The sequence below is a fragment of the Cyclospora cayetanensis genome, unplaced genomic scaffold, assembly GCF_002999335.1.
Source record: "Cyclospora cayetanensis isolate NF1_C8 unplaced genomic scaffold, CcayRef3 CcayRef3_contig_104, whole genome shotgun sequence".
In the NCBI taxonomy this organism is placed as follows: domain Eukaryota; phylum Apicomplexa; class Conoidasida; order Eucoccidiorida; family Eimeriidae; genus Cyclospora; species Cyclospora cayetanensis.
Genome location: NW_020312042.1, coordinates 84,441 through 102,047, shown reverse-complemented (window position 1 = coordinate 102,047; position 17,607 = coordinate 84,441). Strand labels below are relative to the sequence as shown.

The following is a 17,607-nucleotide window of genomic DNA, read 5'->3' as shown; positions in this document are numbered from 1 at the left end:
CTAGGAAGAAGCATCTCCTCGTTTCCTTAACAACGCGCACTTCAGCTATGGTGAACGGCGCGAGTTCGTACCTAAACAAAATGAGACGGTGTTCTCAATCCCGGTTTGACTTTTTCCTTTTCCTCTAGAAAGCAGGAGTCGGCCTAAGCGGCAGTTAAACCTAAACTAGTTTATTTGAGTCAAACCCACGGGTCAGTTGTTTATTCGGTGAGTCGCTGTCGAACCTGAAGCCATCTGACCTGACACTGTACGCAGATACGCGTTGATTCACTGATGAATCGTTTGTTCGTTGTTTGGAAGTCAAAGCTTCGTAATACTCAATATGCCGATCTCTTAATTTGCTTTAAGTTTCTCAATTCTCGCATAGTTTGCTGTTTAGCCGATCTCAGCAAAAACAATGTCATGGCTTTTATAGAGGCTGGTACTGTAGTAATCTCTGTACACAAACGTCAAATGCGTGAATAGAGCCACTACTAAACCGCTTCTTTATTTGGTTCGCACCCCACAAAGTGCTCTCCTTTCTTGTAATATTTGGGGCACGGTGTGAGGTGTATCTCCAAGTGGCTGATGAAAATTCGAGCGCCTGCCCATATTAACAGCGGTCATTCTATTCTGGTAGTAGGCATAACACCATTGGCACCCCCTCAAACAGTATATTGGCTGACAATTCACGCCCGTCTACTAGCTCTAGAGCGACAAAGTTTAATTGACTTCCTGGTCGGCCTTATGGAGCCCCAGTGAGTGTTGCATCACCGTCAGCCTCCATCGCCAGAGTTTGGTTTTGGAGTGTTGACACACAAACTCATTTCATTAAATTGTAATGTAGCGTGATCGACGCTGAATAATCTATCCAAGAAAACGTGACATCCCGGTGTATCTTTCACAGGTGGATGTGTAGGGAACAGCTGACTCAAACCATCAGGTGCTACTAGGTGAAACGCTTCGACTAAGAATTCCTCTGCAAGACATATGCTCCCCGAAATCCACAAAACCTCTGTAAAAAGTTCGTCTGCAACCTTCCGAAAGGGCCGTTTTCTCGCTGTGCCCCTATCCCTCGGGCTTACAGCGCGAGGGGAGACGGATGGCGCGGTTGCATGAGCTTCGCTGCACCCTCCAGGCAAGCACTCCGAGCATTCACAAAATTTTCCGCATTGCAACTACCGACCAGGCACACAATTTGATTTCCAGTGTACTGTACTAGCCCTATTGTGCAGCAAAGAAGAGACACAAAGAGCCAAACCAAATATTCAACTTTTAAATTCTGAATTTGCTTAGTGTGGTAGGAAGTGGTAAGGCGTAGCATAGCCTGCTGTACCCTTTATGGAGCGTTACACCTAGGATATGCAACTTGCTAATTCGTGTTCACTGTTTCTTCGACAGTCACGGCTAAGGTGCTTAAAGCAACGGATCGACTTCCGACTGTTCTTAAGATTCGGCTATGATATGATTTCGTTGTAGTCAAGTAAGATCTTGTGGCATGTAACAACAAAAACAGGACTCGTCTGCAAAATTCAAAGCCTTGTACTTCAACTTGTTCCAGTTCTCCACAAGGCAAGAATGGCATATAGCCAAACTTTCGAGGCGTTCGTATATCGCTGTCTAATCTCAGGCCAACCACGTTATTGTAAGCTCTTGCTGTTACTATTTGGCACTACATTTCCACACCGGCCCCTAGCGCCACAGTGTGTAGAAGAGTAGCATGCGCCTCGTTCCCATCCAAATATGAGGGCAAGGCAGAAGGCCACTTGCTGTGATGATCATGTGCTAGCTAGGAAGCTTCATAGGCCCACATTGCAATGGGTCACCGAGAGGAACCAGTTCATGGAGCCTTCCCCCGGTTTTTTCCGAAGTGAGATATTGAAGAATCACATCGATTTCTTCGTTAACAATGATCCTTCAACAATGGTTAAATCCAAGCCTTACCCGAGATCAAGCCTTCAATAAGCGCTCTCACAAAAGACATCACCCCCTTGAAGCACCTTATCATTCGTCCATGCCTCGCGGCCTCCATGCTGCTCGCTTTTAGGACTGTAATTCCGAATCAAATAGATCAGAATGAGTCAGTCGGACGCCTAGTAGCGCTCAACCCAACTGCACAGCGGCTACGGGGAACCCGAACCATCCAAGTGAGTGAAAGAATAATCCGCACATTATATATGTGGCGTACAAGCTTCCCCTTGATATGTCCAGTAAAACCCGGTGGCGCCCACGTGCGTTCTCACGCCTTAGTCGGTGGACGTAGGCGGCCAACAGTCCTCTGTATCCCACAATAGTGTGGGCCTACTCTAGGAGTGCACTACTGAGCTAAAGAGAGTCCCTTATGAGTTCTGAAACAGGCCCAGTCAACTTTGTAAAGAGAGGCCAGCGAGGGCGCCTCTGCCGTTTTTGGCATTGAGCAGCCAGTTATCCTAAGGGTTTCACATCTCAATACAGTAACATGCATCGAGACGGGGCAAATAGCAGCAAGCTCCTCATCATTTGATGGAGCAAGAAGGGCGCCTGGCTGAAACACTCCCCTGCCCTGTAATGCATCACGCTCACACGGCATCGACTCTTGCAACAGGTAATCATGGGCAACCACTAGCAGCCGCCCGATTCTCCCTACCAAGACCTCGAGCACCTTTACGAGCCTCTGAGGGAGCGCCGACGCAGCTGGAAGATGCATTAAGCATCCGCCAAAAGCCAGTTTAAGGCCAGGGATGGATGAAAGGTTCTCGAGTCCTTCTAGATCAGAGCTCGTCCTTCTTCGTTTCGGCTTTCTTGGCTTCGTCCTTCGTGTCCTTGCGGTCAACAAACTTGGGGACCTTTGCTTGGGGCACGATCTTAAAACGTGCGTCGCCGCTCGAAATATTCCCCAGCATCTTACGAATGTGGGGCTTTGTCGGCTGCATGCACAGTAACAGACACCTTAGCCCATGACAGTCAACCATCGTACTCAAAGAGACAAACGCAAATAAAATAGGCGCCTCGACTGAAAGTCGGGCATGCAGAGCAAGATACAAACGAGCCTCGTGAATGCACTTCGTCAATAAGCTATGTTAACAAGAGACCTGCTTCAGACGCCAGCGGTCTCGCTTGAGCGGGCAAAGTCGTACCAAGGACGGCTACACGCAATCCTCTGCATACTGTGGATGAAAATGGCCTTCTACAGAGATAAAAAAACTCTGTCCTTTACACGAACAGGCGCTACCGACGCAAAAAGACGCCCTTTCTCCAACTTACCGGCAGATCAGCATCCAATTTGAGGAATCGGACCTTCTTATGAGGGTTAATAGCGACAACACTTGGCGCCTTTTTGAGTTCGAAAAGTTGCGCCCATTCGCTTTCAGTTTCCAGGTCAATCCACATGAAGCGGAAGTCTGGACCCTTGCCTTGGTGCGCCTCATAGTCTGCCTTAAGCGACTCCATCATTTCCTGTTCCTCTTCCGTCAACTTGCGGCCCTTCTTCGCCAGCACCACACACACGAATTTGTTGCTCTTCTTGAAACAAACGTCCTGGCTTGACTGCTTGGTGAGCTCCGGAACCGCTTCGACCTTCCTGAGGAGATGCATCAGAGGCACGCAGGAGCATCTCTTCAGCACTCTACATACCCACGTCTGTCATCCTCCACAACAAAAGGGTAACGCTGCAAAGGACAAAAAGGTGCTGAAGCGGGAAAGGGGACATCAATACCAAGGCTGAAGCTCCAGGTCGAACTCGGCTGCAGCGGGGGTATCTGAGAAGCCGCCTCCCATGACGAAAGTTTCAGAGAATACATTGAGCCAGTCAAACAGCTGGTGGAACTCGAAGGCCCCCTTGTACACCTCGTCCTTCTTGTCCTTCCTGACTACAACCAAATGAGGGAAAGACGACACCTTGTACTTCTTCACGGCTTCAGGGAACGCTGCACTATTGAGGAGCACGCAGGCTAATTTGTCCTGGAAAACAGGCAGCGTAGACAGAGGAAGGCATTTAATTAAAATAGTCCCAATAAAAAATAGTCCCAATACGCGCGTTCGACTAAGGAAATGGGAGCTCCAGCTACGCTAAAAGTAGCTCGCTAAGCACACAGCTAAGCCAAGTGCCACAAGGTGCAGTAGGTGGTACAAATAGTCCAGCCAAACCGCACAGACCATAGTGCCCCGGAAATCGGAAAGAAGTTTACCTTGAAGGCGTTGCTGAGCGCCTTCACCAAGAGGGACGGCTTTGTGAGCTTATCCGAGAAGAAAAGAACCTTCGGCATTTGCACGGTGGAGGCAAGGAAGGCGTCAAGTTCCTTTTGGTTGGACACAGACTTTACATTTGAGGGAATAAGGGGCCGCACTGCTTTCAACAGACTGTCCAGGTCCTTCTCACCCTGAAGCACAATCAGACCCTAGAATACACGGGTGGGTGGGTTCTTTGAGGGAATACAGCCAAGCAGCAGCATAAGCAAGCGCTGCTTTGTGTTCGCAAAGAGAAATGTGAGGGATAGTGAAGTGCAAAAGCGCGCGATGAGAACGGCCTTCTGCTATTCTTCCCTGGCACAAACGCCGCATGGCAGTATAATGTCAAACAAGATACTGACAAGTGGACCTCCCACATTTGCATAAGGTAGTCATGTTTCGAGTTTACTTGCCTGGTGCGGGAAGGGTGGCAACGGGAACAGGGGGAAGATGATAATCTGAGGCAGGGTGGATGCATTGTCTTTGCACAGAGTTGGGTTTTCTTTACAATCCACGGCCAAAACGTTAACAATGCCCTTCATTTTTTTGGCGAATTTGTCGTATTCTCCGTTTATTAGCTCGCGGCTGCCCTTATCCTCGGGGTTGTAAAAGAGCACGGTAAAAACCGTTGTGTCTCTAAATTTTAGCACCTTTCCGCTCCATGTGGCTTGTGTCACGAGGCCAATGTCGTGTTTCATAGGGTCAATAATAGATGGAGCGGCACCAACAGAACACAGTCCAAAAAGCAGCACACTGACTGCTGTCGCTGCCAACAAAACCCTCCAACTCCCCCACAGACTGAATATAAATTTCGACCGTCGCGAACCTTTGGAACCCATCATCTTAAGAATAGTTTCTGAGTTCAACGAAAACGAATCAAGAACACGGAGGTCCAAGGATATGCAAAATTATGCAGCAGACAGATGACTCTACCAGCGAGTCAGAAGCGGTCTTCACGACTTGCCCTTAGGAGTGTCCCGAAGCCTGTCTGTCCAAAACCATACAAAATTTCTATTTTGCACATCCGCTTCATTTACTTTTGCATGCACAGCACCTCGGCAGCGTCGGCTCCCTCTGGGTCGGCGGGGGGGGATGCGTGGAATGCCATGGGACTACCCCACGGCGGATAGTTGCCTCTGAAATAACATTTTACCTTTTTTCGCATCTTCCAATATTAAAATTTAACAAAACCCCGGAAATAGGGGTTCTGATGCTTTCTCGTGCACCACTGCCTGTATTTTCTAGTTGCTCTGGAGTGGCACGCTGCGTGCACCCCCGGATGGTAAATTTTTCTCCGTACGTTTTTTGGTAGTGAGGAAATGTTATTGTCCTCTCCGCGCTGATCAGTTGTTGGCACTTCTGCCTGTATAAATGCAGAGGGAGCGTATGTTCAGGTGACACTATCGGTTCTGTTTCGGGGACTATTCCATTGTTTGGTAGTGTGTGAAGGATGGATAGTAGCTATATCCACCATTACATTGAAGGTACACACCACCTTGGTGCAGGATCGTCCGAAACAATAGGTCGATCGAGCGATTTTTAACGTATCGGGAATGTGAACCGCATCTTTACAGCCTTCCATTCTGCAAACACTCCCATCCACCTGCACCTTAAACTGTGTCTGTCATGATCGATCGAAGCTTTCCGCAGGGTGACTCTTGACTTTAAGCTCAGCTCAAACCTGAATGAAAGTTGTTGAGTGTTTTTCCAAGGAACTTTCTCCATCCGTGCCCTGACTTGCGGGGTATGGGGCAGCGAGGGCCCACATAGCTGCACTAGCCAAGTACTCGGAGTATTCGCAGCTTGTTGCACACGCGTATAGCACAACCCTACACACACACACATACACACACGTACACATGCTCACGCACCGACGCGGTTACGTCCGTTTCTATTGAGCTCAAAGCATTCTGCAGTAAAGAAGAAATTTGAACAGACATGGTCTATTCTTTCTAATCCTTAGATAAGTATAATACAGTCAAAAGTGCTTAAATGTAGATGATCCATTTTTACATCTACCTCCTACATCTTTCAATCCACAGACCCTTGTGCTCTGTACCTCTCCGTCGGGACCAAGTGCATGTGCGACAGGAGAAGAGTTCCCGCCCTATAACTACTTCTCAAGCAGATGAACACGCAAGAATAAGTGTAAATACAAATAAAAAACGAATCAATCCACAACGTGTAGCTGACGAGAAGAGAGGCACAGAAACTAGCGAGCAACGAGCGAGGGACGGAAAAAAGACGACAGCAGCGGAGCGATGGCTAGCTGTCGTCCGACAGCTGATATGTGGAAGCTCCCTGCTATGATTAGACAGAATACAAGAAAGCAGTGTAAAAGAAATCAAAGTGCGGCCGAAGTGAGCAGTACCTCTGCTCCTCATAAAAGCAATTTCTGCATGCCACTATCACAGGTGAATACAGCATAATCAACTTCAAAACCACAAAGTATGTACAAGGATGAATATAGGGGCAACAAGGCTGAGAGTGCCTGAGCACATCTCTAAGTGTACAGGACATATTAGAAGCAATAACCGAATAGCTCACAAACAATACAAAAAGAAAGGTTGCTATTTCAAGCGGAGCTAGCGCGGGGGAACGAAACCTGCCAGGAAACGCGAGGATCACCATTCACAACAGCTAGCTCTGTTAATTAGACAGAACTTTAACTCTCCCTTAGGCAACGAAGCCAAAAACTACTACTCCATCAACCACTGATGCTGGCCCTGCTCAACAGAATTCGCTACACTTTGAGCTTCAGTCTGATGCGTCGGCGGCGCTCATCAGCCCTAGAATCCAGCAATCTAACGGCTTCCTATGGGTCCTCGGCATTCTTGTAAATCGCTTGCCTGCGTGGCAAAGCAGGAAAATACTTTTTTCGCTTTAAGTATCGTGTAGGTGGCCAAAGCGATAGTTCTGTGGCACCTCCAACTTTTAGGGGGATCGACGACCACTGATGCGTGAGAAAGCTCCAAATGATCAACCTGATGAATGCAAACCGCTTCATCCCAGCTGACCAGTACACATGGATATATGCACCAAGCCCAAGAAAGTGAAGCACGGAATCATCGCAAGTGAAGGTCTGCCGCGTTTTCAGCTTGGATATTTGGTCCTGCTAAGTTGGTGAACTTCATGAGACGCGTAATAAGGTGGCAGTCCCTGATCAGAGAAGCGCTCCTCAGTGTAGGCCGCAGATGGGCGTAGGAAAAAGTGCTTCCACACTACAAACCCGCTCAAAACAGGCAGGGTAACAAAACCAAGCAATTAGGATTGTGTTAGCAAAAAGTTCAGGTATTGCTTGGAAGCGCCGATGATTCTGTCAGTCTGTCTAAGCGCCTCGGGGTCGTTTCCAGCGTTTATGTGACAGCCGATGCGTAGGCGGGTCACCCAGACACGCCATAACGCACTGACACACCTCGGATCCCTATCCAGAATGTAACTCCTGGGCAATCACTGGGACGCCCAAGCGCAAGTAAGAAGTAACTGAGCGTCCTCCACTGCTTTGAACGACTTGGAGCAAAGGATGAAGTGGGCGGATTTGTCATGTCCGTCAACAGCTACATACATGTTTTTTGACCCTTGGTCTCCGCAGTCCAAATACAAATTCATGAGCAGTCAACTCAAACTAATTTTGGATACAAAGGCGGCATTTTAAAAGACCTGGTTTAGGAAATCGTGCGGCTGTAGCTGATGTTCACCTAATGATGACAGAACATACTGCTGTGCAGCTGGACGCATCCCAGGCCATCCAAAAACGCCGTAAAAGCTTTATCACAGTAGTATATGTCGTATCATGCCAATAAAGGGCATCATCATATGTCTTGCGAAATCCGACACTGCGTAGCAGAGGGTATAACTAACGGAGTCCTTGCTTGGCTTTGAACCATAAAAGGCGATCCTCGACGTGCTAGTGCTAAACCCTTTGTTTTTTTCTGCCTTTCGAGAATAGTAGCGACCGCCCGACTATCAAAGTATAAGACTCGAGCAAGTCTATACAAATGGTGAATTGCCACAGCCACGAGCGGTTGCGCTACACAATCATGAGTCGCGGAGGCGTCGAGAGACCGCAGCATCGGCTTCTTCTGTCCAGCTTGCAGTCTGCGCTCTTTCAATTAGATCAGTGAGAGAGGCATAGATCAGAGCATGTCCAGGAACAAATTGTGGTAATAAGATGTAAGTCCATACAACTTCGGGACGTCTTTGCGAGTAACTCAGATGTAGTCCTCGCTGCAATTGCTTTAACTTTTCCCGGACTTGGCTCAGTACCTGCAGCCAAAGTAATAATTCCCAGAAACGCAATATTTCTCATTGGAAACGAACATCTGCGTGCTTTCAAGTGCCATTGCTTGTCCTGCAGGAACTGAACTGCACGCCGTAGGTGCTGAAAATGCTCTTTCAGGCTTCTGTTTAGTACTAGGGCCTCATCCATGTAGATTATCATCCACTCCTCCGTGATAGGCCGGTAACTTCTCATTTGACTTGGTGCTGCATTTTGGCTAAGGCACTAACAGGTCCCAAGGGAACATATACTCACGTTTGCGAGTGTGCTTGTGGAACGTCGTGATCATGGGCCCTTCACCCAGGAGAATGGGGATTCGTAAGAATGCGTCTGTGAAGCCAAGTGTCAATTAGACTGTTTCTTTGTGTATTTGTCAAAAGTAATGGCTACAAGGAGGTATTGGGAAATTCTGAGCTGCAGCAAACTTGTACAAGGGCTACAACCTAACGCACTGGCTCCCTCTCCCATCCTCTGCCGGCACTAGCACCAGCGATGCCCACAACCGCTGCTAGAATTTCGCACTTTGCTCTTTTCACGAGTCATCCGACTGCCATTCAATATCCTCTGTATGCTGTGACGGCTTCCGATACTGCATTTCATAGCTTGATGCTGACCTGGATTAGCTTCAGAAGAGGCGCCGGCCGATCAGAATGCTGCTAGACTAATGGCAGCTCGAAAAATTCTTAGCGTCTGAGTACCTGCCGCCCTGATATTTGCCCACTACTACTGCTCGTCGGTTGAATGTTCAAAAAACTGATAAAGAACCAGTTTTAGGGCCACGAAGTGGGGATACAGCCCAGGACTTCCTGTCTTACTGCGCTGCTGCAACGCCCGCATCAACACTTTGCCTCATTTAGTCAAGGCATAGACCCTATGGCGATCGCCGTAGACAAGATGGACAGTCTTGAGGAGACCAGCAGGTGCTTCTTCTAAGCACTTTGTGGCATATTGACCTACACAATGGACAGGTGTGGCCGCATGCGCGCCTGCCGTTGGGTCACAAACAGCATGCCTACAGCTACGTAATGATGCCTGGTTTCACCATAGAGGTGACGGACGGTGCTGATGAGACCTTCTATGCAAGCTGAGCTGATATCTAGCTTTGATAGCCTTCTAAATCCTTGCGTTATGAAGATTAGTGAACCTTCCATGCATTTTCTATTTGGACTGCGGAGATCAAGGGTCAGAATAATGTGTACGTAGTTGTTGACGGACTAAGTAAATTTACCCATTTCATCCCTTGCTCCAGCCCTTTCAACGCTGAAGCGGTCGCTCAATTGTTTTTTACTTATGTTTAATAGCTTCATTGATTTCCCAGGAGCATCGTTTTGGATAGGGATCTGAGGTGTATCAGTGCGTTAGAACATGCCATGTGACCCGCCTACACATTGCTTGTCACATGACCGCTGGAAAGGATTCCGAGGCATCTGGACAGATCGGGCGCAGCAAGGGCAGTTCTCCGCACTTGAAACTCCGTGCTCACAAAAATCCTGTTGCTTGGCTTTGTTTTCTTTTTTGCAATGAGCGGATTCATACAACAACACTACACTCGTCTACCCTTTGTCCTCCTGCACTCTGGCCTACGCCGAGGTGCCCCTCTCCGATGAGGGGCTTGTAGCCTGCATTCCATTCCAGAATCGGTAGCCACCTTTAGCAGCGGAGGGATCTAGAGATCAGGTGACTTCTGCATGAAAATGCATGCCGAACTTTCAGAAGAAAGAAGCGCCTAATGCTAATAAAGGGAGGTCGGGTGTGTGTTTTGAGCTTGGATATTTGGTCTTGGACGATTGTAGGCCGTATGAGACGCACTAGAAGCTACTCAGGAGAGGTTCCCGGTTAGGGGGCTAGGATCAACTACATTTCTATCACGCATTAATTGATTGACTTTGTCAAGTTTCCTAAAAGTTGGAGGTGTTACAGAATTATCGCTGTTGTACTCTTACAAAAGTTTCAAAGCAACCAATTCGTTCCGAGCTTTGCCTTGCAGGCAGGCGATTAGCACGCAGGCGGCGGATCGATAGAAAACCCAATAATGAAATCCAGGCTTGTTAAGCGCCTTCGACGCACTCATCAGGAGCTTCCAGTGAACTTTGTTGATGAGTGCCAGCCTCAGTGGTTGACAGAGTAGCAGGTTTGGGCTTCGTTGCAGCTTGTTCTCTTTAGCATAGCTAGTTGCTGTGGATGGCGTTTTCGCGTTTCTTATGTTTTCGGTTCCCCAGTGCATGCTCAATGCCTGAAACGATTACCTTTATCTATGTGCATTGCTTAAATAGGTGTTCTCTACACCTAGGCTAATGTGGAGACCAAAGTATTAGGTTTTGAAGTCGACTATGTTGGATGGGCCGCATGAATTCGCAATCAAAATTTGCTCTACGAGACGCTAGAGCACTGTTAAGCTAGTGGGTAATTCAATTTCGTTTTTATCGCTTACTTGTAGTCTGTTTTCTCGTACTAGAAGCCCAACACATTCAGCACACCGACGACAACGAGCCATCGCTTCGCCGCGAACGTGCAGGTCCGGCCCCTCGTTCGCTGCTTGCTATTGTTTACTTTAGCCTTTTATTTCTGCGGTTGCACTGGTTTCGCGTTTCATTTTTCCTGGAGAGTAGGAATACGGCGTGTACTCTTCCGACGCCGTGCATGCAGTTGCTCGGGACGGACAGGTAGGGGACGTGAGGGCGCGTATTTTGAAGTGTACATGAGGTAGATGTCAAGAGCTGACGTACGAATCAATGCTTTCTACTACAATTATCATATTTAGCCAAGACTTAGAGAGGGGTGACAAAGTACATTGTCTGTTTGTATACCTTATTTCCCGCGGTAAACCGTCAACTCGATACAAAAAGACGTAGTGCTGTGTGCGTTTGCCCAAGATGCTATGTGCAATTAGCTGTTTATCGTCAAAGTGCATAGAGGGTAAGTCTACGCGCACCTGAGCAGACCCCCTACCCTCAGTACAAAACCCTGGAGGGTGGCGGCAGGAAAAGGCGGGAGCTCCTTCTGCAAAGCATTCAATGCCTTTTTTGGGGTTGTATTCAATCAGGAGTTGGGTGTTTTTTTGACGAAAGTTTTAGGGGGAGCTGTACAAATGCACTATTTTTCATAAGTTAAAGGCTCAGGACTTTCGCTCATTCGCTCCAGAGAAATTCACGCAGTTTATAATTTGTGGGTGCCTTAGCGGCCGGTCTTTCAATCGCCAAGTGACTGCTGAACCTACAACCACTTGACATGACACTTCGGCTGGGATGAGATAAACCACTGATTAGGCAGTTCTTAGTTCGCGTTGTGGTCTTTGCGAACCAACGCTTCTTTTTTTCAACTGCTCTGGAAAGAGTATTAGGTAGTAGTTGTCCAACTTGTGCCTCTTGCTCTAAAGCTTTACCTATCTACACTATCGTCAGCGGCTGGATATGCTAAAGGCATCGGATTTTGCTTGATTTATGCGTTTTGAAATGCAGAAGTTAGCCTAGTTTCTGTCAATACCCATATACATCTTGCTCGCTTACAGTGGTCTAACCCCTTAAGCCATAGCGAGAGCAAGCGTATCCGCCATTCAAGAAAATCCACAATAATTTGTCGGCAGTGTGCACTCCAGAGTGCTCGGCTTGCGCAGAGTTTGATGACATATATGTGTACCGGTATGTACATAATACTGACAATCTTTAAAAGTTTGGGGAATTTTCTGTTGACTCTTCTTCGTGAAAATGCGATACATTAGGTGCATCTCCCAATCTTTGTTTGTTTGTGGATCCTTACGTTCCTTACGTTAGTTCCTGTGGAGACGAAAAAGGGTTTAAGGTTTGAGACCTTCCTTTGAACTGCAGACACACACTGGTCCAGCCCTAGCTGTATGGCATTGGTGGTATCGCATCTACTGCTTTACGTAAGGGTAGTCAGCAGAGAAAAGGTGCATCACATCATGCCTCTTGCGAAACCAGGAGCATAGCACAAAGTTGTATCAGATGCCGGATCTATATCTTCAAGCTGCATCTTGATATTACATGCCACTTAATTTCTGTGGGCTCGGAATGAAATTTTGGTGGGATATTTAGTACTTCTACGTAGTAAATCTGTGGTGCTATGAGAGCAGCAAATAGATTTTGGTGGTTTCCACCAGCCAAATCTGGTTGCTTGATTCCAATGCGGTCCAGAGGCCCCGCAGTTATTATTTTATACGAAACAGCTACATGGCTCTGAGCAAGTGTGAAACCTTTGTTGAAGAGGGTCAGTGACACTCAACCCAAGATAATTTCTAGAGGATACAAAGAGATAGACAGGCAGACACACAGGAGACTGAGAAAAACGGGAAACGTGTAGATGCTTCGAGCGTTGAGCAAGCATCGACAAACAGCCCGGTGGTGGGGATGGGAGGAGGAAGAAGCAAACCGGCATTTACTGTGCTCTTACTATATTACAAATAATTTAAACCCTATCTAGTACGTTTTTACCCGAATCATGTTCGAAGGTGTATTATTCGCTCCTAATGACAGCGTCAGTCAGCTGGACGGCTACCCGTGGTCACCTGCCTGCCGATGGCTATTTGGCTTTTCAGAGCACTAACGGTCGCTTTTATTGCGCAACGCTGACTTTGGACAACTGCTAAGATTTCAGGCGCAGACACACCAGAGATCTTCCACCTGACTTATAAGAGCCCAGGTATCGCACACCACGAGGGCTGTGAGCAACTCCCAGTCGTTGTCATCAAGATGATTGTCGGGTGCCCCAAAGAGGCAAAGCCCCAAGAAGGGAGGGTAGGCCTACTACCATGGGGAGTAGCTGAGCTCGTGCGTAATGGGCACACGGTGTTAATCCAAAAGGGAGCTGGCCTAGCCGCAGGAGCAGCGGATGCGCAATATGTGCAAGCAGGGGCGGAAATCGTGGACTCGCCGAGGGAAATCTTTGGTAGAGCTGATATGATAGTCAAGGTGAGCAAAATGATGGTCTCTGCTATAACTTGTTAAGTCAACAGGATGATGGTGTGCTTAATGTGCACATCTGCGGCTCTTTGATTCTGAAGCGGATACAGCTGAATTGGGAAGAGGGGCTAGATAACTAGGAAAGCAGTCGGATAGCCAATGGGAAATCAGTGGCAAGCATGTAATGGTATGTCTGTTGTTTCCTTCCCAGGTGAAGGAACCGATGCCTGAAGAGTTCATCTACTTTCGCAGTGGGCAAATAGTGTTTACATACTTTCATTTCGCGGCTAGCAGGCAACTAACTGAGGCAATGATCCAGACTCAAGCTGTCTGCATTGCTTACGAAACAGTAGAGGAAGCGGGCTCAGTCCTGGCCCTGCTGGAGCCTATGTCAGAGGTGGCTGGGCGAATGGCTATACAAGAGGGTATGCACTACCTTTCATCCAGCACCGGTGGGAAAGGTGTGTTGCTTGGCGGGGTTCCCGGGGTGCCGCATGGAAAGGTTTTAATCATAGGAGGAGGTGTTGTTGGACTGAATGCAGCAAAAGCTGCAGCAGGTTTTGGAGCTAATGTTGTTATCATGGACAAGAGCCTTCCCAGACTCAGATACCTTGTAAGCAACTGCACACTGGAACGAGCGCTAAACTGTAGGCGGTAAATGTACTGCATCAGGACAGTCTACTTTCTTGTTGCTCAAAGTATATATTTTGTCCCTTTTCGCGTAAATTGCGCATACTGATGTTGGTACCGGCTGTGTTAGGACGATATCCTGCCGCGGAACTGCACAACCCGTTATTCGTGTGAGGAAGTACTGAAGGAGGAGCTACTGACTACTGACTTAGTGATTGGTGCAGTACTGCTGCCTGGGTATCGGACCCCCAAGATCCTCCGCAAGGACCACTTAAACCTGATGAAGCCAGGCACTGTCATAGTGGACGTCGCAGTTGATCACGGAGGCTGCTGCGAGACCAGCAGAATGACATATCACGAAGCACCAATCTACACGGTAAACAACATCGTGCACTACGGGGTGGCGAACATGCCTGGAGCTGTTCCTGTTACCTCTACCACCGCTCTGACAAATGCAACGATTCCTTATATCGTGCAACTTGCTAATCTGGGATGGAGGGAAGCATGCGCAAAAAACAAGGCTTTAAGGAAGGGCATTAATATCCTAGAAGGCAAGGTGATTCATAAAGGAATTGGGGAGGCCTTTGATCTTCCTGTTTTTGAATTGCGAGAATTACCCGATGGGGGGCTCAAACCTGTTTTGTCCGCATGAGTGAGAACACTAATGTGCTGAAGCATCTCCTAGTGAGGAGATTTGCTTTTGGATGGTTGCGCTCAAGTCTATTTGTGTGTTCAGAAATCCAATAGTCTATGTTGGATGAATTGCTGTGCCTTGCCGTTTGCTGAGCCCATGTGGTGCTCTTAGTGACCATATTATCCTCTGGCAGATTGCGCCAAAGGTTATCCTTTAAGCGAGCAGCATTTCCACAACACCTGCAGGTGAAGGACAATCATCGGGGCCCTTTTTCCATCATTCAGTGCGTTCTACAACGCCACAGGGACGAGAAAGAGCATCCCTTCTATGCTGGGCATGGAGAAGCTGCCTCGAATGTCAGAGGCCTACTGGCTTCTTCGCTGGCTTCTACATCATAGTTGTTGAAGCCCATGCGTACTCGGTTTGTCTGTGGCCTCTTGCTTCACCTACAGGACGCTCCTTGCCCTCCATATTGAGAGTGAGGCCTGTGGGAAGAAAGTGGCTTTTGCCTTGGTGCATTGCGAGAGTTTTTTTTGAAAGCGATCGAATAGAGTGATGAATGACCTCGCTGTGCTGGTGGTATAGGTAAAAGGACACATATGCACTATTTATTTGTTTTGAGAAGCCAAAATGGAACAGGAAGCTGTAGTTTGCCCTGGTAGTGTTTCGTTAGCTTTACCTGGGCAGGCTACCCCGTAACATTTGTTCCTGTTTAGTGGAGGTAAAGCTACAAATCCGTGCTTTAGCATTTGGGCACACCGCTTTGTACCATCTGCCAGTGTTTAGTTTCAAAAAATAGCAATAGCAGCAGCCACCGGCTAAGAACTGTTTCAACCAGTACTCTATCAGTATGCTGCTTAAATTGACCTAAGAAGAAATTTGCAATCTCTTTAGGGGGAAAGGGCGAACAGAAGTTTTGTCTTTCCTGTTGCAGATAGGTCTGTATTTCATATGAAAAAGCTAAGGGATGCCACTTCTTGAGGTGATATTCGTGCATCTTGCATTTGAATAGCCATGGAACATGTAATGCCTGTATGTAGGGGAGTCTCTAGTGTATAATGTGATAGTTGTGTATAATACCGATTGAGTACTCATGCACGCATACACTTGTGTACTAGACAATGCGTATACGTCGGAAAGACAAAGATTGAGGTGTCTATAAGTTGATCAGTGGAAGTCAGACAAAAACCTGTAATGAGTTAGATTATATGAGCATCAACTTAGCGTGGCGTTACATGCTGGCAGCAGTATGGAGGCAAGCCTGCAAAAACACCAAGGTCGAATGGAAAGCGACCAGGTTGCAAACGCAACAGTAGAGGGCTTTGGATATACCGAAACCAGTAGGATTTACTGGCAGCTGAAGCAGTATTTCTTTCAACCTAATTGTTGTGTCAATCTTGGCTCCACTGCATGACACGGAAAGGAAGGATGAACGAATACATTTATATCTTACCCACACTGCAGTGACAAGCCGTCACACTGTCTCCATAACAGGAAGCCAGAAAGCCGCTGGGCCCCAAGAAAAACGTTCTTTTGCATATTGGTATTTTTCTGTCTACTTGAATGCGAATTGTGCTGGGGTCATATATACTGCCCAAACGATTCCCCAGTTCCCGGAAAGGATGATGCCTCCTCTCCAGACTCGCAGCTTAATGGCTTAACTGTAAATGAGTACCGCAAGACTTTCTACATTTAAAAGATATCATTCCAGAGGTGTATTCAGTGCATGGAGGTCGACTGGTGTACCGTAGACCGGGCCAAATCCCTTTGTCGCCGTTGGCACTCTGCCTATTTTTTTCAAACGCCAGCTTGTGACGCAATATATACTCTGCAGAACGCATAACACTAAAGCACATGAATGCTAGAGAATAGGCTGAATCTATACCAGTACTAATATGCAAACCATGACACACCTGCCTCTATAGTTACCGCCGTCAGCCTGTATCTCCGTATCACCACTACCAATGCTACATCCCTTGTGGATGCAGGTGTGACGGGGTAAGCCTGTATTCGGGGGTCAGTATATTTACTGATTTTCACTGGGGTAAGCCTCAGTGTAGTCGACTCTGTTTTCTGAGTTCTACTAATCGCATCCAGCGTGGTTGGAGCAGATAGCTGTTTTTTGGGATGGAAGATATATGCCAGCGCGTATAGTGAAAATGTGAAATTGTTGAGTCACTTTGACGGTAACCTAGCTGCTTTTTCACTGCCTCTGGCCGTGTTGGCCAACGGCACTCCAATTTTATATCAAGGGGATACAATAACACAATTCTTTCTAGGAACAACTGAGAACTCTGAGTGTCTGGCCTATACTGAGGCAGCAGCGCACCTTATGAACACCAAAAATGAATGCCTCAGAGTTGAATCCCTGAGTTTGGAGCATTCTCACAAGACGAGCCCTCTTCTGCCATCGATCATGTATTGTGTGCCCAAACCAAGAATTTTTGGACCCACAATGGGATGATAAAGCCCAGTAAGAAAGCTGTTACGGTTGCATGTAAGTACCTTATATGGGACTTAAGGGTAACTAGGGAAGAATGGCTTTGCCTGCTTGACCAACTCTTTCGCACCCTGGCTTGGGGGTTATTATTGCATTTGACCCCTAGCAAGGCAGAGGCGACGCTCTGTTTAAACAACGTACTATGTGTACGTATACCCTATGTCAGCATGAGTAGCGGCCTGAATTTGCCTGAGGGTTCAGGTTTTCTACCTAGCTGCACTTCTCTGTTCTTAGCACACGGCATCGATTTTTCAGGGCACGGCAGAACAGCTCCTTCGGAAAACGCCGCTCGACTTTTTACGTGACTCAGCTTGTATTTGTAGGCTGCATTTTTATGAAGGGTGCTGACGGTGAGTCACGTATCTTACACGTGTACTTTGTCTTTTAGTTACAGTCAGCAATTAAAAGGCGATGTAACAGTGGATCCTACACACAAACGGAGACTCATAATGCGAGTATATGT

General features: G+C 47.5%; 2 protein-coding genes across 2 annotated transcripts; one reads left to right on the top strand and one right to left on the bottom strand.

Annotated features, from left to right (window-relative positions):
- Positions 1-2,729: 2,729 nt before the first annotated feature.
- Positions 2,730-4,889, bottom strand: LOC34619777. Its single transcript, XM_026338572.1, has 5 exons — positions 4,599-4,889; positions 4,146-4,337; positions 3,674-3,918; positions 3,223-3,538; positions 2,730-2,885 (listed from the first exon to the last, which is right to left on the bottom strand). The coding sequence occupies exons 1-5, from the start codon at positions 4,881-4,883 to the stop codon at positions 2,730-2,732; spliced, it is 1,194 nt and encodes a 397-aa protein (XP_026194357.1). The 5' UTR covers positions 4,884-4,889.
- An 8,281-nt stretch (positions 4,890-13,170) lies between these two features.
- Positions 13,171-14,662, top strand: LOC34619778 (alanine dehydrogenase). Its single transcript, XM_022733055.1, has 3 exons — positions 13,171-13,389; positions 13,592-13,993; positions 14,141-14,662. Exons 1-3 carry the CDS (start codon positions 13,171-13,173, stop codon positions 14,660-14,662), a joined length of 1,143 nt encoding a protein of 380 aa, XP_022588519.1.
- Positions 14,663-17,607: the final 2,945 nt, after the last annotated feature.

Excerpts from the sequence above, each read along its gene's own strand:
- LOC34619777 (XM_026338572.1), bottom strand. The coding sequence starts at position 4,883 with ATGAAACACGACATTGGCCTCGTGACACAAGCCACATGGAGCGGAAAG. Across the intron at positions 4,338-4,598 it reads TGCCACCCTTCCCGCACCAG|GGTGAGAAGGACCTGGACAG; the intron begins GCAAGTAAACTC and ends ATTGTGCTTCAG. Across the intron at positions 3,919-4,145 it reads CGCTCAGCAACGCCTTCAAG|GACAAATTAGCCTGCGTGCT; the intron begins GTAAACTTCTTT and ends CCTGTTTTCCAG.
- LOC34619778 (XM_022733055.1), top strand. The coding sequence starts at position 13,171 with ATGATTGTCGGGTGCCCCAAAGAGGCAAAGCCCCAAGAAGGGAGGGTA. Across the intron at positions 13,390-13,591 it reads GAGCTGATATGATAGTCAAG|GTGAAGGAACCGATGCCTGA; the intron begins GTGAGCAAAATG and ends TTTCCTTCCCAG. Across the intron at positions 13,994-14,140 it reads TTCCCAGACTCAGATACCTT|GACGATATCCTGCCGCGGAA; the intron begins GTAAGCAACTGC and ends CGGCTGTGTTAG.